General features: G+C 37.2%; 1 protein-coding gene across 2 annotated transcripts in view; it reads right to left on the minus strand.

The window, feature by feature from the left end:
* The window catches only part of ppp1r9a (protein phosphatase 1, regulatory subunit 9A), a 59,539-nt gene that overhangs the window by 28,592 nt on the left and 5,869 nt on the right, over window positions 1-25,078 (minus strand). For both annotated transcript variants that reach the window (XM_079591907.1, XM_079591908.1), the window contains exons 2-5: window positions 22,778-24,165; window positions 7,020-7,152; window positions 5,352-5,472; window positions 3,560-3,664 (exon numbers count right to left, since the gene is read on the minus strand). In XM_079591907.1, the coding sequence (XP_079448033.1) occupies window positions 3,560-3,664; window positions 5,352-5,472; window positions 7,020-7,152; window positions 22,778-24,076 (1,658 nt within the window). In that variant the 5' untranslated portion in view covers window positions 24,077-24,165. The remainder of the gene's footprint in view (window positions 1-3,559; window positions 3,665-5,351; window positions 5,473-7,019; window positions 7,153-22,777; window positions 24,166-25,078) is intronic.

The following is a 25,078-nucleotide window of genomic DNA, read 5'->3' on the forward strand; positions in this document are numbered from 1 at the left end:
TATGCTAATTGTCAATCGTATTTAACGATAGTGGTCCTGGCAGAAAAACAGATACAAGACTGTGTACTTAACGGCTTTAGTGAGGGAAAGAACTACAATCCCATGAAGCATTGCGAGCAACAATCAAATAAAAAACGATTTAGAAATATAAAACTACTCATTTAAAAATGTTAATCATCTCTATAGAACCAACATATTTTAAGTTCATTGCAAATATACATATATATACATCAAATATTGAAGTATTTTGAGAGTTTAGGGAGATCTTCATGGGAATGGGTGGAAGCGTGGAGCTAAAGAGCTCTTTTGGTGCTGTTTGCTTGTTTTGACTGATTGGTGGAATTTTCTGTATGCATCATGGGTAATGTATTTTTTCACCACAAATTCCACTGTTAAACACGGTAATTTTAACATTATGTTGAAATAATGCAGGCTCACGGCTTCAAAAGCATACACATGTACTAGTCAATTAAAGTCGCCCTGTAATCAACATTTTTATCCCTTAAAAGTCATCTTTGATCACAAAAATTACATAGAAATACCATCTCAGTCGGCCTTCTAAAAATCAGTATCCTTAGAAACATAATTAACAACTCAGAACGTCAGTGGAGAAAGGCATATAGTTTGCATAACATCGTAATATACATCATATACATAATTCACCTGCTATAGTGCTATATGTACACAATTTTTCATATCAACAGAAAAATATACAGGGATAAACTGGCTTCTCTTGAGACTCCCTTTCTTCATGGTGTAGTTGATGATATGCTAAAGCCCGAGCTCAAGGTAGTTTGTGACGTAAGAAACATTTTCGAACCACGTTTTTGAGACTGTCTTCGGTTCACTGCAGTTTTAAGGAGAAAATACTCAGAAATAGTGTTAACTTATGAATTTGCACATGGTTTGTCTTGAAGCATATAAAAAAACACCACATAGACATACTTTTCACTACAGGGGGTCTTTAACAACCAAGCTCACAGTATAAGTTATCACTAAAATCAATTTTTACTTCCGGAACCGGACTGTTGAACTCCATAAAAGATCATGGCTATTGATTTTCAAATAGAGACAAAGAACAGAATAGATTTTACATAAATGAGGAGGGTATAAAAATGTAGAAGCTGAAATTGAGTGTCGTTCAGTAAAATAAAGAAAGGTATAAAAACCCTTCTTTTCTACTTCAATGAAGTGAAGCTCTTTTCTTGCATTGTCTAGCTTCAAGCAAGCATTTTTTGTTCTCAGTTCACTGACGGATTGTATCTTTTATAATATACCCTATAAATCAACGAACGTGGCAGAAGGCACTTCTTGCGATGTCAGTGTGATAAATGACTGTGACAAGGTGAACATAATAACTGTACAAAATGTTAAGAATCCTGTTTGAGAATGTCATGGAAAAATTTACTGCAAAAGCGCATAACCTGAAAATGAAAGTTTGTTATTTCTGCACCACTAGTGGCACCAAAAAGAATTGCAATTTGTTAATCATTAATTATTAATCTCTGAAGGTGACATTCTGCTTTAGAAAGACGTTTGAATGATAATAAAAAGTCAAATAATTTATGCAAGTTACTTTACCTGTGAAGGTTGTTGCTTCCAATTCAATGCACATTATTGGGTGCTATTTTTAAAGAGCCACCAAATGGCATAATTTATGAAGTAAACCTGATTATGAATGAAAAACTGAATATCGGTAAAACAAGGTTTTCTCTTCGAGACATTAACCTACAGATAACTTGTCTCTGCATATGAAATTAGGATGAACATATATGTACGATATCGGTAACCACATAAAATGTGATTCACTTGTAGCATTTAAAACTGATTTTAGTTTTAAACTTCCGTTTATCGATTATATGCCATAAAATGTCAAATAATTTAAGGAAAAAAAAGACAATTCCCTCCAATACGATTCACCCCATTCTCTGCGCTACACAAGCCATGTTGTGGATAAGCAGCAGGGAAGCGCTCCGCATGGACCCTGCGTTAGGCACAGAAAAGGGTCCAAATTTGATCTTCATCTAAAGCAACAACTGGGCCAATACCCTGTGATGCTTTTGCAATGCAGCTGACCTGGAAACAGTCCTCTCTTCCATCTCGGTACCTCACGCAGGGAGTCCCAACTGCTCCGGGACAGAGATCTCCTATTGAGAGATCCCTCCATTTATATTCACATACATCTGGGGTGACAGAATGCATTTCAGGATGTGTGCATCGCCTCACACAGCGAGGAGTTGTTCCTGCCAACTTGCTAAAAAAATCCCCCTGATTCTGACACTGAATCATCACAGCAATAACTCGCTCTTAATAGAGTGCCAATCTTAATATATTTATTGGTGGTCGCTGGTGCAGATAGAGTTTAAGACCTGCCTTAATTCCTACAGTAGATTAAATTTAGCACAAATCGGGGCCACACTGCCTCATCGGTGAGAACAGAGCTCAAACAACCAGGAGGAGGGAGTGAAACGAAACCATGAAAGAATAGACAAAATAATAAAAATATGATCAAAATACACTTATGGTGAAATTGTGCGTTTCTGAGAGCTTCATAGTATTAGATGCATTTGACGGAAAAATCTGGCATAACCAAAAACTGTATATATAACATTGTATATTGTTACAAAAGGTTTCAATTTTGAATAAATGCTGTTCTTTTGAACTTTTTATTTATCAATTAATCTTGAAAAAAAGTATCACTGCAGGTTCCAAAAAAAGATTGAGCAGTTTCCAACATTGATAATAACTGAGCATTAAATCAGCATATTAGAATGATTTCTGAAGGATCATGTGACACTTCAGACTGGAGTAATGATGCTGAAAATTCAGTTTTGCATCACAGAAATAAATTATACTTTAAAGTATATTAAAACAGAAAACCATTATTTTCAATTGTAATAATATTTCACAATATTACTGTTTTTTATCAAATAAATGCAGCCTTAATGAGCATCTATATAGATATTTTTTTGCAGTGCAGATTGTGTCAGCTTGTCCCTGGCTATATGAATTATATGAATCAATAAGTTCTGTCCGTCTCAAAAAGTTGCATTTAAGGAAATTATTTTCAATGAAGCCTTTTTAAATAAACATACATTTGAAGGTTAAGGCTAAATTCATAGTTCCAATCAACTACATTTTAAGCATGTTAATATTTACAGATGAAGTGGATACACAACTGACAGCATCTGTTCATAAACAATACGCTCCGTCACACTGTGCAGACCTATTGTTAATGAAGAGCCTTGTTTTCTCACAGTCTGAAGTGCTCCTGCTGGCTGATACTCTTTTCAAAGACGTGCTTTCTGCTGTCGTGTCTGAGGGGAGTTTAGATACACTAACAAGAATTCGCTGTTATTCTCACAAAAGTGCTGTGTGGGAGGGAAAGATGATGACATGTCATGCTATTTCATACGCTAAAAATAACACTGGTCACTCTAGTGTAAGTTATAGTGCGGATTCGAATGTAGGTATCTGGTGGTCAGCATTAAAGGGCAAACCTGGTATTAATGAAACATAATAAATGAGCAAAAATGGCTGTGGACATCTAGCATCTTACCTGACTACTCCCTGCGTGTTTCTCAGGACAGAAGCAGCGAAGCTCTGAGTTACTCCCACCAGGCTGGTGCCGTCAACCTCCACGATCTGATCGTTCACCATAATTCTGTGGAAAATTAAGGATATGTTTTAACACTTGTTACAGTGACACTAGGACATTGTGCAATCTCTAAAACAGGTTTGTATAATGGTATTTCAATCACGACAACTCGCAAAATAGTCTTAGAATGTTATTGAATATGGCAATGTTAATGTATTTGGTCTCTGACAAGATCTAGTCCGCAAATATGAACTTGCTACTGCTATAGATACACAGACTGTGAACATGTAAGATATGCTGCTGCTGCTCCATTAATAAACATACATAAATCCCGTAGCTGATCTAGGCAGGTGGAGCTGGGGGAGGTGGAGGGTTTCAGAGGAACTACGCTACAGCAAACACTGAATTAGACCATTTAAACGTTGAGCGAGCAATCTCATTGGCTGTAGGATCAGCAGAGGCCAATCAGCTTGTGCCATGCGGTAATGATGTGATTTCTTGCAGATTGCATGTAAAGGATCTCTCAGCCTGCGCCTCCTAGAGTTTCTATGTTCTGCCTGAGGCCTTCTCATCACTCAGCTTTTTCAGTGGATCAAATATGCTGAAGTATGAAGGACATAGTACATCCAAGGACAGGCTTTCCCTGGAGATTTTGCTAAGGATAATTTACGTAAGTAAAAATGTAAAGATAAACGTAAAGACCCTAAATACATATTGCAAAGATTTAGTAAAGATGTGTAAAGATATATTGCTGCAAACGGAAGATAATTCCACCAGTGTAAAGATGCAAACAGTGAATTAAATTAATAATTATTTATTAATAGTAATAATTATTGTTGTTGTTAATAATAATTATATCATTGTTAATAATAATACAATGTATTTTCCAAAAATATATTCTTTATATCTGAATGAATATAAATATGACTTAAAAAAAATAAAATAATAATAATTAGTTAAAGTCTCAGAGAATATTTCAAGTAAATGATTTAGGTCATATGGCTTGAAAGGGACCAAAAAAAAAGAAGGTTAGAAACCCCTCTTCCACGAGTATGAACAGTATTTCCATGTTTTCAGACTTGCCGGTCACATTCTTTCATTTCAGAAGCTAAAGAATAATGCTCACAAGACAGAAGGAATTACAATCATATCATTACAAAGACGAGTAAGCTCCTTAACAACATGTGATAATATCAATTTCAGAATGCTACAGTGTTTGCATGAAGAGCTCCAACTGTGTGATGATATCTGTAATGAGCTTTGTGAGTTTGACCAAATTGCTTTGACCCTTGATTCCTGCCTGGATATCGAGCTCATGGCAAATCTCGTCTGTTATGCTGGCAAAGCAGACGGAGAGACGCTTGCAAGATTGAATCCTAATGTGCACCTCGACCTTCACATACATTTTGCAATCTCACCAATTAATTAATACTGAAAGCATGAAATAAGTATTCCTCTATGCAAAAATCCCCCGAAAACAACAAGGATAAAGATTGCAATGTCGCTGTCAAATCCTCCATTGTTACACTGTGCACAGAATCATCCTAAGTTAACGGTGGAGGAAATTTAATTCTGGCTATTGAATGGTCCTTTTGAAACCTGATTGCAAAGAGTTGCTTGGTATTCTTGAAAAAAGTAACATTTCTCAGGATTTCAGCAGGGTTTGAACGCGCAGTGCAGTCCAACAGTCTGAGGCCACATTGAAAATCTGGGGTTTAGTCTATCACTACTTTCTATGTGCAGTTTAGTTTACCTTCCATCTCTCTCAGCTGCTCCACCCTCTATGACAGTCTTGACGAAGATGCCCAGCTTCTCCAGGCCTGCGTCAGCACCAACCCCCATTCCTATAATACTGATGCCCAGGCCATCCTCATCTGACGAATCAGTGAAAGGAAAAACATTAGTGGTGAGCAAATGGAAAGAAAGACAATTCAATAAATCATTGGATGGATGGATGCATATTATGACCGATCAATATTAAAGGCTTACCACTGGTTTCACAGCGCTCAAAATACACAGATACATGCAGAACATTTCCCTGAAAACCTACCTATCTAACCTATCTATATAGTTTTTTATGAAACAAAACTATAGAGGAAACCAGAGCTAGTTGTCACAAGGGCGATAGTGTATCTCAATAACAATAAGGTTTTGAGTAAAAACAGACTGAAAAATAACTTGAAAAGCGTGATGACTACCCATAGTGTCGTCTATCATGAAACCGATCCTAAACTTTTAACCTCAGAGAAATCTCTTTCGTGACACTGACATCAAGAGCTTGACATTAACATCCGCCAAATGCGGTTTGATTTCAGCAGTCGCGTGTAACGCAGTCACTCCTACTCGCCACTTTGACAGGTTCAATTTTATAATACACTTTTCTTAATAGTAGTCTTTTAAAATAGCATCTGAAATAATAAACTAAGTGCAATGTTGTCAAAAATATTGATACATATCGATGAAATATATGTAATGCTTCCAATACTAATTTTCCTGCTGGATATTAGCCGCACTTTCTCTCTCTCTCGTCTCTCCGACAGCGCGTTACACACAAACCCTCCTCCCCTCACTCACTCGTTTCATTTTTTTGAGTGCTTGAATTTCGGCGTGGGATTGTGCGTATTGCGTATAATCTTACTCATTCCCACAGATTTTGTGCTCACACTCAAAGTGCATGCACATAAAGCCAGCTATCAGTATTAAATTAAGTTATTCTTTGCTGCTTATTGCTCTTAAACAGTCAAATACACACAAAATAATGTCAAAATGACGGCCGTGGTGAGTATTCACGTAAACACAATCAGTTATGTTTTAAGTAAACGTAAACAGACAGAAACCGCATGTGTAACAGTTTGCGTCCGGTCTTAAAGAGATAGTTCAGTTTAAATTGAAAAAACTGTCATCATATACTCACCCTCAAGTTTTTTCAAACCTGTATGAATTTCTTTCTTCTTCTCAACATAAAGGAAGATATTTTGAAGAATGTCAGTAACCAAACAGTTACAGTAACTGGTCCCATTGACTGCCATAGTATATATTTTTTTCCTACTATGGAAGTCAATGGGTCCAGTTAACTGTTTGGTTACTGTCATTCTTCAAAATATCTTCCTTTCTGTTCAGCAGAAGAAAGAAATTCATACAGGTTTGAAAAAACTTGAGGGTGAGTATGCTATATGATGACTCACAGAATTTTCATTTTAAAGTGAACTATCCCTTTAAAGTGACAGCAGCCTAAAATTCCTGCTGCCAAATTATGAGATAATATAAAAAATATCCATATGGCAGTATTGCCCCATGGTATCGATGTCAAAACTGTGGCCAGTGAAAATGCTGAGTGTAGTAACTTTGGAAAACCACAAGCCACAGTGGCTGGAGAGCAAAAAAGTTAACGTGAAGCCCTGCTGCCATCACCGCTATTCACCTTTTTCCAGTTCCACAGGGAGAAGTTCCAGCTTCTCCACCCGTTTCTCCAGCTCATACTCAGCCGAGGATGCCACCGGGTCCACCTCTTCATTCCGCCGGTCATAATCCTCATTGCAGTACGTTTTGAACACCTGGGAGCCAGAAAAAGTCAATGTCACATTATTACTCAGGTGAGGTCACATGACTTAAACTGCTGTGTGAAGCCAAATATTTCATTGTTAGATAAGATAGAGTATGAGAAAGATTATTAGTTAATTGGGGAAAAAATGCTTGTATACAGTATATAAATTCACCCTTTATTCAAGTATTATTAATAATTTGTTAAAGATTTTGTAAGCATATTGCTAGTTGTGCTTGAAGTCAATAGATGTATTTGTGATAACGCAATGCCATATTTTGCAGACATAATTTTTTACCAGACTGTCAGAACAAACTAAATATAAATAACTGATTATGTTGTAGTCAATGTATGCTTTGTCCTGTGAGCTTTTTGTTTTTCTATGCATTTATTTTTCATAGTAAAATAATTCATAGTCAGATAAATATCTGAATGAAGTGTTTACTTGGGTAACTTAGTGTTTTGTTCTTCCCTCATATTTAAAATGTTAAAAAATATAAAATATTTTCTATGGTTTAATCAAACTAGTATGGTCGTTAAAAACAAATATCCCCTCCAGACATGACTTTCAGCCACAACTCTATATATAGTGAGACAGCATGTGATCAATGAAGTTGTGGGCACTGGGCAATGTCTCGGGTTACATCAGAGCATCTTCATAACAGTGCTTATCGACTAAAACACAAACTGCCTTCTCCTCAGCGTAAGTGATGTCTTGTGCACCGTGGTGTGAAAGAAGGACAGTCACGCACAACTGTGTCCCCTAAACAAGTTCTTGGACAAACAATTGCTCCATGCAACAATTGCTCCATGCATGCTAACATACAGTAGCTACATGTGTCCTTATTAAAAGTGTTAACTGCGTAAGTTGTGACACAATAAGTTTCCCTGACTCAGATTAAACAGTCTTTCATTTTAAACGAATAAACTTCCTCAGGATGTCACAGTCGTGTTATGTTTGGTTTCATTGTCTTGTTCTGGTTTTCTTTGACACTGTGTTCTAGTTAATGATTCGATGCATGGTTTCTAGTCCTCGCCTGTTTCCCATTTCATTAATGATCTTTCTTTGTGTCTTCAAGCCCTCAGTTTTCCTCAGTTTTTGGTTCCACGCTAACATTTATGTGAAGCCATCATTCATTCTGCATCATGCATCTGTCTTGTGGAGTTACTACACACTCACTTATACACAGGCAAGTACTCAGTTAATATAGAAATGATGAAAGAGAAATGGTAGGAATTTCAAGATCTGTGTTTTTAAGCTGGCCCCACAACGAAAATGCTTTACATACTAAGTTTTGGGGGTCAGTAGCCTATATGATGTTTTAAAATGTTTTTGAAAGAAGACTCTTAGGCTAATCAAAACGAAATTTATTGTGAAATACACTCTAAAAAATGCTAATTTTGGGTCAAATATGGACAAACACAGCTGTTGGGTTAGATTTTTTAATTACATTTTTAACCCAACGTTTGGGTTTGTCTATATTTGACCCAAAATTGGGTTGAAACAACCCAGCATTTTTTAGAGTGTAGTATTACAATTTAAAATAACTTACATAAATTTTATATTTTAATATGCATTTTATTCCTGTGATGTGAATGTTAGTGTCTGAGTGTTTGTACACACTAAAAACTCCTGTGTTAAAAACGGAGCAACTAATTTCTGGGTTATTTCAACACAGAAAAGTGGGTTATTCTTTTTAACCCAACTTCTGGGTTTAAATACCTGACCCAAATGTTGGGTTAAAAACAACAACATTGTAGTTAATATAACCCAACTTCTGGGTCAAAAGAACAACCCTGCCCTATAACCCAGAAAATGGTTACTCTCTGAAAAAATAACCCATCATTTTAACCCAACACAAATAACCCAGAATATGGGTTGAATAAATAACCCAGGAGTTTTTAGAGTATGTTCTTGGAATAAAGATCCACTCCTCTGCTATACCCGTGACCGTCAGTCCATCTGCCACCATGAGAATCATCTGCTGCAATTAAACCATGACTGATCATCGCAGAATCAAAGCCATCTCATCTGTGAAGGAAACAAATTGGACTCAAACCTGACGTTTTATGCTAATTACAAGTCTAAACCAATGTGTCCAATATCGTATGTGGTAGGAAGCACTCTGAAACCAGAGCGCAGGGACAAAAGCAAGCATAATCTCTAGTGCACTTTACAACATCAATAATGTAAACTGATCAACAGCTATGCATTATTTAACAGTCACACTGCTGACCAAATGATTGTAATGAGCCCTTTGTCCACATTCCTTCAATGGTCTTGATGAAAATCATACTGGCAGAAAGGGCCAGATAGTGAGGCTGCAGTCTTGAAGATAGTAACTATAAAGATGTGAAACATTAAGAGTGACTTGTTGAAAGAAAACTACCATATAAAAGTCCTTACAGCTGCACTGAAGCACATAACTCACATAATCCATCGCCAGCTTTTATGCCCCAGTTACAGACTCTTATACAGAGGCCAGGAGGGCAGAAATACAAAAACATCCCAGAAACATTTCCAGAAACATCCATCTCTACAGTCAGTGGATCTGCTCCAGAGCTCCCCTCACACACTGTTCTCCGAGCTCAACCAACTATCACAGTGTTGACAGTCCACAGCTGGCTAAAAATGGCTCAACATCGACTGTCTTTTGTGAATCTGCCAGACATGACAACCATGAGGTGCTCTACAACAGACACAGTGTGGGCAGTGTGTGCTGAAGGCTACTGTCAGGTCTGACGTGCCGTGCAGAACATAATTCATATCTTCTATTATATTCATTATAGACCTGTCCAGGAGACTTTGTTTTGTTTTAATATCATTACATGATTTATTTTTTGAAAAAAAATATGATAAACAAAAACAACAACAAAAACAATTACTAATAAACAGGACATTTTTATTATGTGTAATTTCCAAATGTAGTCAATTTAGCTGCTATGAAAAGAGCATTAGTCAGACAAATATTTAAAAAAATTGAAATTTTTAAAAATTTGATAAAAATGTGAATTTTTTTAAAATAGTTTAATGTTGTTATTTTGAGATGTAATTTCAATCTCATGCTTTGAAATGGAAATGACATTTGTTATGAAAAAAAAAACATTGATGCATATATTCCTACTGTAGGACATTGTTAGTAAATAAACTAGTGAAAGTTTTTCCACTGGTGCACATTTGGCCATAGTTCAAGAAACATGTTTTCATATTTGAATGCATTTCTAAATAATATGATAGAATGAAAGTTAATTTGACTTTGGCAAACACCTCATTTTGCAGCAGCTTATACCTGTTTTCAGAGAATAGTGTGTGTCTGCAGATTTGCTTCTGTGTTGCATAGTTAATCCACTCAGCATCAGCTTCGCCGTCCCTCTGGGAGAGAGCTGTGTGTGTGTGTGTGTGTGTGTGTGTGTGTGTGTGTGTGTGTGTGTGTGTTGACACTGAAAGCGCTGGCACTGCCTGACTGTAGGGCCATTTAATGCGATCAGTTGTAGTCGGCCTGACTCTGAGCCATGCAGCACCATTGCCAGCCTAGGATACAAATGCCGACAAACACTTTCAGTCGATTGTTCTTCCCCACAAGCATTGCAGTTACCCACGATGCAGCTGGTGTAATATGCTGTGTTAGAGGCATACCGATGAGCCATGGCTGCTCCGCTAGAAGTGCAGTGACACAAAAAAGCACGAGAGACGAGCCGGATAATGAAGTAATAAGAGTGGGAGTAGAGCGATGGATTATGGGCCTGGCTCAGTTTCACTCATCCCTGCAGTTCTGTGCAAATTCACTCTTTGCCGAGAAAAATTAGCTCTCAGAGTCTTTGGTGGAATCTCACAACATGCAATAAAAAGTTAAAGTGCTCTCCGAACAGGAAAGCGCTTATACAAGCTTACATTTCTTGGCTATTATGCAAGGTAGCAGTTGGAGCCAAAGAGCTCGCAGGCTGCTGGGGTTTAAATATAAGACTGCAGTGAGTGAGAGATAGAGATGAGAAGACAAAAGAGATGCTCTGCCATTGTTTGAAGGCAGCTAACAGGTGTATTGATCTAAACGGTGGAGGTGAGGCTGATGACAGAGAGGTGACTGGAGTGGGCCGAATCAATATTACCAGATCAAGATACACAAAGATATTCAAGAAAAGTATCGCTGTTAGTCGGACCAAAGCCAAAAGCTTCAGCTTGAAAGGCTGAGCTAAAGTACAATAAACGGCTAAAAGTTATTGGTGTTTTCTTTTCTGTGGAGTGTTTTTTTTTTATAATCAACTGGCAGATTTATAATGATGCTTTTCGTACATGATCTGAAGTTAAATGCTATTTTCTAAAAACGAATTGGAACCATCTCCATATTTTTTGCCTTTATACTTAAAAAAAGTCAGCTACAGCAATGATATTAAAAAAAATATTTTATTTTTATTTTATATAACACATTTTTCCCCTATGACAAAGATGATTCAGCTAAATCATCACTGAGACTCACAAATGTGTTGTGATCCAGTTATTTTGTTCCTTTTAAATTAGTTTGGTTTTAATGCAGAAATTTAGGTCACCAAATAGTTGATAGATACACAATAGTCTCTAATCTTTTCTTTTACTAGACTATTTGTACTGTATATCTTTAAATTGAATCACTTTTCAAATGCAGTTTATATTGTGTCATTAAAAATGTACTGGCTTACTGTATTTTATTTTTCAAAGCCAATATTTACTCGCTTTTGGCACGTGACGACAACTACAGGTGAAACTCAAAAAATTAGAGTTTTTTGACTCTATATATCAGAGTCAAAAAACTCTTTTATAGAGTTAAATATATATATTACACATAATAAAAATGTCCTGTTTATTAGTAATTGTTTTTGTTGTTGTTTTTGTTTATCATATTTTGTGTAAAAATGGATATGCCGTCCGAAAGTTTGGGGTCAGTAAGATTTTTGTTTAAGAAATTAATACTTTTATTCAGCAAGCATGCATTAAATTGATCAAAAGTGACAGGAAACACATTTACAAAAAAAAATCCAAACAATTTCTATTTCAAATAATGATGTTACTTTGAAATACATAAATCAAAGAATTTTTAAAAAAATTAGCAACATTTATAATACTAATAAATGATAAATGTCTTGAGCAGCAAATCAGCATAATAGCTTTGATCACTGGAATAAATTACATTTTAAAATATATTAAAATAGAAAACAATGATTTAAATTGCAATAATATTAATCAAATAAATGCAGCATTGGTGAGAAGAAGATACTCAAAAACATTTAAATATTCTTACCGACCCCAACGTTTTTAATGGCAACGGTACTATCAAATCTTTTCACAAGATACACATTAAAATTGCACAATAATAAATAAAATAGATATAAAAGACATTTGAAAGTGGCAAAAATCAATGATGAAGGCATTGATATGTTTCATAAAATATGTTTTATAAAGCTGAACTAAAAAGAACAAACACATTTTTTAGGTTTTAATTTCAAATAAACACCTGGGACATAAAAGTCTCTGTAGCTGAAGTAACACAGTGCATAAAATATGAATCACCAGTTTCTTGGCAATTATTTGAATGTTTTCATATGCTGAAAGCTATTAAACGCTTTTATCCATTCATGTAAAAGATTTCCATGAGACTCTGCATTGTGTATCTTTTAAAATCACTTTGGCCATGAGGAGACTTGAACTGATGAGTCAGGTGATATGAAACTCAAGCATAATTAGCCTTTTGCTCTGTGGCAAGACCATAACTCCTTCAAAACATATGGTTATGTTCATCCTCTTTTCTCCCCCCTCCAGTTTATCTGGCCTGGAATGTCATCATATCGCACTCTTTTTAATCCTGTGTTTGTGGAAATACCTCTGGAGGCCTCACCGCCCGCCAACACGGAGCATGCTCAGAGAGGGGGAGCTGCTAGCATGAGGGGATCAACAAGACAACAATTGCTTACTTTATGCTTCATTTCTCATGTGTTGGCTGAGTCTTCTCACATGATCAGTAACATGGTCTGATGAATACATAATTCATCAACTGACCACATGAGTGGGTGAGGGTGTTACAGTTACAGGCGACGTGCATGTGCAATCTCCAGCTATTTGCCTGTCCTTAATATACATGGACAATTTGGACATATATATATATATATAGTATATAGTATAATATACATAGTCTAAGAACTGTTTAGGAGCTATTATTAATATTTTATGAAGTATTGAATACAAAGTTCAAAGCATTATTAAATGCGCATATATATATATATATATATATATATATATATATATATATATATATATATATATATCATTTATTTTATTTTATTTTTACATAGTCTTCAGGACCACTAAACATATATAATATGATATAATATAATATAATATAAATGTAATCAGATTTTTAAAAAATAAAAAAGAAAGAATATATTTTTGAAAATATAAGTCCACTAAAATAGAAATAAAATAAATACATATTTTAGAATACAATAATACTCTATATATTTAAGATTTTATATATAAGGGAAGAACAAAACACTAAACTTGGATATATTTATCTGACAAAATGATTTGGTTAAAAATGCAAACTACAGCTTTTACAATGCAAAAAATACAATGCTTAGAAAAAAGTATACATTGCCTACAACATAATCATGAATAAGTACATGACTAAAAGATAACATAAATGAATAAAGGGTGAAGATGTCAATTTTCCTAGGCCGGACAGACTTGATTTTTTATCAAAGCAAGAATTAAGGCATTACAAACGGGGTCACGCCACCAATGCTGGAGGAGCTGTGGAGTGGAGGAGGCACATCATGCATATTATCTTGCCAATGTTCAAAGATGAATAGTTTCTGGGAGGTTATATGATCTTTTATTAATAGTATATTTGCTCTCTGTATTCCTAAGTCATTATTTGTGTTATATTTGAGAGGTTTCAAGAGTGGTTTCGATCAAATAGTAACAGAGGTCAAAAATATAGAGTGTACTCACATAATATACAATGACTTAAAAAAAAACCTCTTTGAGAACAAATGGAGAAAATGGTCAGCTTTCTCCACTGCAGAATACATGTTTGTACTACATTTGAATGTTTATGTTTACATAAGTATATATTGATGTAATGTATTGCTGAGCGAATATATGTAATGTATGGCAACTTTTTTTATTTTTTATTGTTGTTATATTTTTTCTTTGTTTTCTGTAAGTTTCCTGTGTTCCTAAGAAAAAACAATGAAAAAATAAGTAAAAATAATAATTATATATAATTATATATATATAATAAAATATAGATTCTAAAATACTATATTAGTATCATTAAATCGTATATTCCTGAGTACAATGGACACACAGTGAGGGGAAAATGGCACTCTACACAACTTGTTGAACTGTCAGCGAGCACAGTTGTCCTGACTGTCAAACAACAATACAGGACACTGTGTCAGCGTTGAACACCTCCTTGTTTCCATCGTGGAAAAAAGCAGGAGCTTCACTCTCTGACAGATTCAGTGATGGCCTGTGATGGAGCAGTGGAGAAGTAGTGCCTGACACGGACAGCTGGAACCGTCTTCTGTTTCCACAGTCGTTAAAAATTCAACTCCAGAAAGGGTCAGATGTCAGAGAAACAAGCGAGCACAAAATACCACAGCATTCATGATGCATTGCGAGACTTTGCCAATGACTACAGCATCAAAATTGCTTGATTGTTTCATTTTTTTCTGAAGTTGAAGTGCACAAACCATACATTGCCATCTCATAACAGCATGTTTGTTCTGTGCAACAAATTAGAAAAATAACTGAGAGCTCCTGATAAACAGGCCAAAATGTAGATATTTTTACAAAAGTAACACAAAATTAGACTAACTCACTTTTAGCAGAAATACACATATAAAATACAGGTTTTCTCTCGGAAAAAAGTTACAAAAAATATTGATGACTCATCCTGCACTACACAGATTTTTGTCCAATCAGATGCTCTCTGGAATGAGAATGCCCCGCCCCCTAATAACCACTGCAAAGAAGTAGCAAATCATGGCTGTGAAGTAGCTAAGCTAATATATATATATATATATATATATATATTTTTTTTTTTTTAAGGGAAAGACACTTCATCACGCCCAAACTTCCTAAGGTTAGAAAGGTTAGAAGGTTAGAAAACCTGCGCTCATGACTGATTTAAGTTAGAAACTACCCAAGTAGTTCAGGAAATCACCAGCTGAGATATCTTTATCCACCGTATAAGAATGAAATACCCCTTTTCCAATTACATAAAGCCACCTTAATCTTCTCCAGTCAGGACTAATGCTTTAAAAATACCTTGATCTACTGGAGATTCCTTAAAATAAAATGAAAATGAATAAAACATCCTCGACTACTCAGCTCGCTCACCTAAAATACTTTTCTCATCCATGTTCCTGAAAGAATGTTTATGTATATTTAATAGAAACCTAAAATATGGCTAATAACTAGACTATAGCCATTCACCCTTTTAACTGCATTACAGGACTGAGCTGATATAGTAAAAGGCTGGATTGATTCAGAGGACGCCGTTTGGTCTATATGCAGTGTGTGCATCTGAGCACAGAATGGAGTGTATAATCATTGAATTATTTTAGCAGTCACTCAACTGATGCCCAGTCTTTCAAATCCATTAAATTCCATTAGAGAATCAAGAAGGAATAAATATGCCCTAACAAGAGGCTGAGATTAGCAGTAATGTCATATTTCATTTAGCTTGTAAGTGCAGTTTATGTAGGAGGATGATGACAGGACGGATGTAACGAAGGGCACTGCTAGACAAACACTTCAGGCACGTGTTTGTTTGATGCTTCATCTGATAGGATCTGGTTTGCTCTCAATTAAATCTAATATAAAATGATCTTGTAAACAGATCTACTCGACTACACAACCCTAGTGATGTCAATTTACACAAATTCCCATGATCTATCGTCGTTTAAATTAACGATCAATTAATCGATTATAGCCAACTGCATTACATGTGTGCAAATGCTGCTCAAAACGCTATGTTCCTCACCAAATGAATGCACAGGGTTTTTAGTTTACATAAAGGGCTAGTAGGATTGTAAAATGAGTGGATGGGATTGCTAATTAAATTAAATTACTTATTTAATAATCAAATATAACGACTAATGCAACGGTCACCAACACCGCCTCAGATGCGTGCTAGTCAGAATGTGGTGTATGCGCTCCACGGCAACAACACCCAATGAATTCACAACGACTTATTACAATAGTGTTCTCATTATCTGCTTCTTCTAACTCCAGTTTATTACACTTTAACATAGGCTCTCGCATGAGTCGACGCTAAACGCCATCTGTCTCTAAGTTGTACTTTTTGCACAATCGTTTCTTTCTGATTGAGGGCCTTTCTGATGTCATCGTTTCTTGTTTATGATGCGGATGCCAAGTAGTTTTCTAAGTGCTGCCATTTCGAAGTGTCCATGCTTCTCAGTTCTCAACCATACAAGGCAATCTGGAAGTATGAGGAATCTGTACAGTCTCATTTTATATACCATATACCAGCAGCCATATCACCCTGCAGCCCAAGACCGGTTGCCCACTGAAGCTAAGCAGGACTGAGCCTGGTCAGTACCTGGATGGGAGACTTCCTGGGAAAACTAGGTTTCTGCTGGAAGAGGTGTTAGTGAGGCCAGTAGGGGGCGCTCACCCTGTGTGGGTCCTCCTAATGCCCCAGTATAGTGACGGGGACACTATACTGTACACAAGCACCGTCCTTCGGATGAGACATTAAACCGAGGTCCTGACTCTGTGGTCATTAAAAGTCCCAAGATGTCTTTGGAAAGAGTAGGGGTGTAACCCCGGCATCCTGGCCAAATTTGCCCTTTGGCCTCTGTCCATCATGGCCTCCTAATCATCTCCATATATACTCATTGGCTTCATCACTGTCTCCTCTCCACCAGTAAGCTGGTGTGTGGTGGGCGTTCTGGCGCTGCCTATCATCCAGGTGGATGCTGCACATTGGTGATGATTAAAGGATAATTCCGGTATTTAACACCTCGAGTCTATATTGTAGTTTGTTTTGGATGAACAAGAGTGGTGGACAACATTTTTTTGACAATGGTTCCTCTCTCGAGTTTTTGACTATAATAGAATTGGCCATGGACCCATTTAACATTGGAGTCAATGGGCATGTCCGAAAATGTCATTAAAACAGCCAATAATGTTCGTTTACAAAACTGTTAACTCACCGAGTGGTTAGTGGTGTTCGTTGATGATTATAAACAATATATCGTCGCAATATATGATTCCAATCCGTTTATTTTGCTATAGTGGAACTATTTTTTCAGACACTTCACAACCGTGTAACTTCCGCTCAATATTTGAATCTGAAGCGTTAGCACACTCCCGACCACTTGATGGCGATAACCGATGTTTATGTCTCGCGGGACACTCACGGTCACAGTCGAGTTCAACTTCATATTGCACTGGTCAGTGGTCACGTCTTTCAATATGGTTAGAATTTGTGCGATCAAAAACTGCGGTAAAGTTCCTAAAAAAATTATTGTTTATTTCGCTTACTCTCCCGGAGCACAGTTGCTCTGCTCGCTAGCCTTATGAGAAACGGAAGCGAGCAAAAAGACTACATAGACCAAATGTAAACAGCCCCCTTTCCGTTTCCGGTAGCGCATTTATATTAACGAGCACTCAGTCCTTCAACAGAATTCAATGGGATTTTACAAAATGACGAATAAAACACGACAGAAACTGTATTTCGCAACACTTTTTGTTTCTGGAACATCAACTAACATCACTAATCACTCGGTGAGTTGCACAGTTTTGAAAACTAATGTTAAAGGTTGTTTTAATGACATTTTCGGACATGCCCATTGACTCCAATGTTAAATGGGTCCATGGCCAATTCTTTTATAGTCAAAAACTCGAGAGAGGAACCATTGTCAAAAAAATGTTGTCCACCACTCTTGTTCATCCAAAACAAACTACAATATAGACTCAAGGTGTTAAATACCAGAATTATCCTTTAAGGAGATTCCCCCTTCTATATAAAGCTCTTTGAGTGCAGAGAAAAGTGCTATACAAATGTAACAAAATATAATTTTTATTATTATTATTTTGGTCTCATTCATTGATGGTTTTGTTTTTCCAGATATTGTCCAGATCGCTCATCCCTTTCAAGGCCGTGGCTGTTCTTATTCTGATGTCTGTAGCGCAGTCACCGTTTGCAGTCAGAGTCGTTCCAAGATACTTGAATCTTTCCACGTCCTGCAGCTACTTCCCTCTAAGCAACAGTCCTTCCTTTTTTAATACTTAGCAGCATCCACTTCATTTTGGAGTCACTTATCTCTTGCCCATACTTTGAGCTGACATTGTTGACTCAATCCAAAAGGGCCTTGAGCACGTCTAAGTAGTTGTGTCAAGAGACCAATATCATCGGCAAAACCTAAGTTCTTAATTGCTAAACTGAACCAGTGAATATAAACATACCTGAGTTTACATTTGACATTGGTCTCACACTTACACATGATGATGCAACATTTAATTTCTTGTTTTGTTTAATTTCTTGTTCTGCTAAGGTAAGGCAGATGCTTTTGTAACATGATAGCTGAAAAGTAAAACTGATTTGTGCAACTAACATCCATTTATAAAAAGGGCAGGCAGAGGACTTGGCTAATAGACACCACATCCTCATTCTCAGAGTCAGACTGACCCACTCCCACGCTGGGCAGGACTACGAGACGAGTAGAATCACAGGATGTGCACATTGAGACGGACTTCATGTGCTCTCCACTGCCTCCAGTGTTTACAAAACAACCCCTATGGAATAAATCCATTAAAGGGGTCCTATTATGCTTTTTCACAGTGTGTAATGTTGCTGTTTGAACATGAAAAGGGTCTGCAAACTTGACCCATCACAACACACTGGTCCAGCTGACCAATCAGAGCACATTGTGCTTTTCAGAAGGAGGGGGATTAATCAGAGCGTTACTGACAGACTGGGAAGAGAAGAGCTGCAACAATGTCAAATATGCAAAAAAATAAAGTGTTTTTCAACATTCAAGCATGAAAACAAGCAATTCTAGTAGATGTTTATTTACTATCATGTCGTTTTAAAACTGTATAACATTATTTTTCCATGGAGCACAAAAGGGGAAATTTCAAGTTCAGTTTTTAAGTTTCACACCCAAGCTTTGCATCAAAGGTCAAAAAACACTTTATTTTTCTCATAATATACATTGCAGCATCAGCTCTTTTCTCACAGTGTCTGAAACGGCTCGATAAAGGATTTGGTCTCCCTAAACCCCGCCTTTCCGAGAGCCTACTCTGCTCTCATTGGTCAGATGCCCCAGTCTGTTGTGATTGGTCTACCGCTTACAGCTTGTGTTGGAAACCAAACACCCATTACCATATCTGAAGTTCAGCTCCAGAGGCTTCCTCAGCACTTGATACACAGCATACGAACAGTAACGATGGCATCAGTCTTACCATATCAATAATTTTTTTTTTTTTTTTTGTCACGAACCAACACAAACTAAACTCTTTCAGGCCTCAGCAACAACTACAGTGTTTGAGGGCGGGTCAAAGTAGACGTTCACGAACAGCCAATGAAGACCATAGGCTGGCATTATGCAAATATGTTACAAACCTATGTAGGTTTAAGCCGGAAGTGAGACTGGGATTCCTCACAACTCGTTTCGGCAGTTCCGAATCGGTTCTTTCTTTTGAGAGACAATAACTAAATTTATTGTGCACTTTGATCTTTGAAAATCTGCAGACCTTTTACATTCACAAACAGCTATATAACACAATAGTCGTAAAAAAAAAAAAAAAAACTAACTTATTTGTACATAATCGCCAATAGGATGAGGGGATGTTACGCAACCTGTCCATGAATGCAAACCTTGGACATTAACAACAAAAAGTTTTGCTAATTTTGCTATGCTAAACAGCCATTTTATTACTTGCATTTAGCCATCTGCGACCCCATCTAAACAAAGCAATGGCCCCATTTGCCAACCACAAAGCAAGGTCATTAATACCTTAAGAGCTCAAACACGGAGATGGAAATATGATCAATAAAACAAGCCATGATATGACAAGATGAATCAGAGTATTATGCTGTGATCATTTTACAATTGAGGAACTTGTAATCGTCACAGTAAATGCAGGGATGAGTCTTTGAGAGTGCTGTTATTCCACACAGCCACTAGAGCTGCTCGCACAAGAGCCACTTACAGCAACTCTACATTAATTACGCTTAGAAACGCTTTAATATGGAAACTATCCACTTAATGAGTGACTAAGAAATATTATGAAAATGTTCAGTATGATTAATGACTGACACTTCTATTCATCGTCAAGCTAGTCTAGTCTGGTGAATGGACAATGTTTTACCACAAATCAGGCCCTTTCTCAAGTCTGAACACAGACCACAGACTGTTATTTCCTCCATGTCTGCAGAAAAAGCACGTGGCCTGGGTTTACAATTCCCTGACTCATGAAAAAGTATTTCTTTGTCAAGCTAACGACCAGGGCAGTTCAGTTGAGTTGACAGTTAACCCAGCCGGCACAATGCCATTTTACAGTAAGCTGGCATTTTGCTCAATGTGTTACAGTACTATTGCTTTGTTTAATAATATTTAGTTGATGACTAGCCTATTTATGGAAGAACACAGCTAAAGGACACATCTGTTATTACAGACTGATCTAAATGCCAGTTTTAAACCATATGTTCAAACGCACTGTCACACATTTGACATTCGGCAGCTGTGAAGACCTATATTTCATGTTTATAATTAGCAGCAGGATCCACGAATTGAAACCAAGAGTAGCATTGGGATGTGATCTGATTAAGAGACTCTAAGAATACAATACTTGAAGAGCAAAAAGGTGTACAAACTGGCCTTAATGGACCTTTTAATTCAGTTAATTCTGGCACACAACAGCTTGATGAAATTCAGCTCATGTGAGGGAGATTAGCGAGCAAACATCACGTTAACCCATTAAGCGAGGCAGGGGAACCGGTCCAGCACTGCTTAGTGTATTAATGGGACTGATCCAACCAGGGGAACCAGGGTTTTCGAGTATTTTCCACATCTATATCCAGCTTCCAATCAGAGTTAATAGCCAGAGTTGTAAACACATTTCCAGAGGCTCAAACATTCAGCAGCAATTTTCATGATATCGTAACTAATCAATAACAACCCTCTGAGTCCACAGCTGTGCCATTATATGGCGAAATCAAAGATAACCGTTTTAAATGCTGGCTAACTGAATTTATTAGGACTTCAATTGACTGTAAAATGCATTTCTGAGAAGTTAACATCATAACAATCCCCTCTCAAACAAAGTGATTATGTAGCTTCCAGCGAAACACAAGACATCGATAGACAGACTGTAATTACCTTTATGCTTCACCTTGGAAGAAGTTGCAAACACAGTGGTTATCCATGTTCTCATGTGAACATGACTTGATGATAGTGTAGAGGAATGGCGATTGACAAGTGTATAGTGGTGGTTTGAAAATCTACAGCAAGGAGAGTCAGCGAGGCATGTGAGGACAGAAGCTATATGTGTATCTCCCCACAGGCAAGAGTGGCCTCTGGATGTCACTTGTATGGTTGTGTCTGCTCATTATCTAAAGCACTAACATAGGCAGGCAAAACAAGAAATACTCTCACTATATTGGAGAAAATCAATAAAATGGCATTAATGGCCTCTATAGATTAAATTATGACTATGCTTTCAGATGAGATGAACAACAGGAACTCAATAGCATGCAGTCCATTTAAAAAAATCAAAGCATACACAAATAGATATACAAAATATAAACTAGGGTCAATGACATTTAGGAGTGTTCAGGAAAAAAAATCTAAAACAGGAATTAACTCTTTGTATTCATGTTGGTTATATACTGTTAAGTGTATATTAAAGGGTTAGCCCAAAAATGAAAAGATTTTCATAATTTACTCACCCTCATGTCGTTACAAACTTGTAAGACTTATGTTAATCTTCGAAACCCAAATAAAGATCTTTTTGATGAAATCTGAGAGATTTCTGTCCCTCTGTTGACAGCTACGCAACTACCACTTTGACGCTTCAGATCTTAAAACAAATCCATATGAATTGAGTGGTTTAGTCCAAATTTTAAGAGAATGAACCTCATTGGTTCTCGCACGTCAAACAAGCATGACTGAGCTTCTGTTTACCACAACTGATGTGTGAGTAGATGGATGTTTATCTGTGAATAAAAGTCTAAATTAAATCTGTTCATCATATAAAGCGATTGAGTCTCTTCAAAGAATTTGGACTAAACCGCTCAATTCATATGGATTAGTTTTACGATCTCTTTATGAACTTTGTGAAGCTTTTTGAAAGTAGTTGCGTTGACTGTAAATGGAGGGACAGAAATCTCTCAGACTTCATTTGTGTTTCGGAGATGAACTAAAGTCTTATTAGTTTGGAACGACATGAGTGTGAGTAATTAATTATGGAATTTTCATTTTGGGTTGAATGAAAACCTATCATGAGTTGGTCATCAAGAGTTATTAAAATAAGTCATTGCATTACGAAATGCATTTTGCATGTATTTTTTTAATGTAATGTATTTACATCATTGACCTATTAACATGCAAAAGACTATCAATAAACTTACTTTTATGGGTGCAGAGCTGAATTTAATTTTTCGTTGTTGTGGAATATCCTCCTTGACCTCCTCTGGAAGACCGGAAATCTCCGTAATCTCTGATCCTGGGTCATAGGAAATGTCATCATCGTACATGTCATCCTCTAAGTCTGTGCAGCTCTCCCCCCAGCCCTGGTAGCAAGCATCTCCATCGGCAGTGAAAATAACTCTCTCATTGCCGCAATATTCCTCATTGTGTTCTTCAATTTGATCCTCTGTAATCCAGCTAGACTCCTCTTTCACATGACCGTCTGTGTCCTCGTGGACTGTGGTAGCTGTAGACTCATGTGAATTTCCTGCAGTGTCATTGACTTGAGCCGCAGCTGAAGAATTGTCCACGACCTTGGTTGAGTTTACCTCATCTTTTGGTTTCAGTTCAATGGATCCATCAACCACCTCAGGGGTCTCCTGGGGCTTCTTCTCGTCGTGTTTCACTTGGTCCACGGCCTCAGACAGAGGACTAGGACTGAGAAGATCTTCTGAAGATGAAGAAACTGGCATATTGTGCTTACTACCCACTCGCGTCCTGTAATAACCACTTGACGGAGACTGTCGAGCACTGGTGTCGTCCTCGCTGGCCTCCCCGTGTCTCTGTAAGCCATCTGGAGAGTACAGCCCTCTTCCACCTCCTTGGCCTTTTCTGAAAGTAGCACCGGAGCCCTGCTGATCTATATTTTCGAACACAGCACTGAGCTGACTCACAGTGGGAGATGAGGCCTCTGTCCTGGAGCAAAGACTATCCAAAGAGTCCGTACTGCCTCTGTTTGAACGCGTTCCCCTCCAGTCATCCAAATGCTCGTGAGAACCCCTCTTGTCTCGGCCATAAGAGTACACAGGCGACTGTGAAGCATCTCTGGAGCTCTGCTCAAAAAGCTTCCTTGTTTCAGAGAACTTTGATTTATGATGGCCACCAGCAGTCCGCTCTCCATTCCCTTGCTGGAACTGGACCACCGACCCATCCGCCTTGTTGATGAAGTTTGTTGGCTTGCTGAGTTTCTGTGGGGAGGTCTCATCCTTTGCTCGACTGTTGGACCCAATGTTCTCAGTCCCCATTTGCATGAACATGTTCTTGATGCGACTGACGTGGGCCCCGTATTGCCGCCCTCGAGGCTGCCTGATCCCCTCTGGGTCTTTGAGTTTGGGGCCTCCATCCTGTCTTGGTTGGTCAAATGCCTTCTTTAGAGCCTGGAACTCTGCCCTGTAGGCGTTCCGGTGCGGGGAAGCGCTCCTCAGGGTATTCCTCTCTGCCGAGGCCTCCGTCTTCATCATCTTAGCCTCGACAATGGAGGTCTTCTCAAATGAACAGTAACATACCTTCAGGTTGTTCGTTGGGTGCAATCACATATTGTTGGGGATTCCTGAAAACATTTACAAAAATGTTATGAGACGCTTGTTTGTTCACAAATTATGCAATTATTATTAATTTTTGCACAGCAGACAATCATATAGGCCTACTGTAAAAAGTGGAAACTGGAAGTGACCCTAATAAGCCCACATACCAAATAGGCCGAGTTGTTGTTGTTTTATATATATCCATAATAAAATATCATTAAAAAATCGGAATTTAAGATAAAAAAAAAAAAAAAAATAGGAAAGAAGTATTTTATGCTGATCACTAAGGCTGCATTTATTTGATCAAAAATACAGTAAAAACTTTTGTGAAATATTAAAATGTAACAGTTATTTAACCGCATTAAATTAAAACATTTTAGAAGGTTTTGAGACAAAAAAAAATCTGTCTGTGATTGTAATCACAGAAAAATATTTTTTGTCAAGTGGGATTATTAGGAATGGCTCCATTGACCCCTAAACTCACTTTACCCACTTACAATTCATTGCGGGGACACAGTGGAAAAAAATAGGGACAACAGACGAGCCTAAAAATTCTCGAAACTAGCTTTCTGCATTGGCAAAGCAACATGGATTTGATATGATGACAAATTAGATACTCAGCCAGAGAAAAGAGTGTGTGAGAGAAATGAATTGACTTTAAGGTAAGATACAGCAGCTACAGATGAATTGTTGCTCAGACACTAAAACTCCAGTTTGATCAGCAGTTCTTTAAAGGATAATTCCGGTATTTAACACCTTGAGTCTATATTGTAGTTTGTTTTGGATGAACAAGAGTGGTGGACAACATTTTTTTGACAATGGTTCCTCTCTCGAGTTTTTGACAATAATAGAATTGGCCATGGACCCATTTAACATTGGAGTCAATGGGCATGTCCGAAAATGTCATTAAAACAGCCAATAATGTTCGTTTACAAAACT

This window comes from Phoxinus phoxinus (assembly GCF_949152265.1).
Source record: "Phoxinus phoxinus genome assembly, chromosome: 19".
NCBI lineage: Eukaryota > Metazoa > Chordata > Actinopteri > Cypriniformes > Leuciscidae > Phoxinus > Phoxinus phoxinus.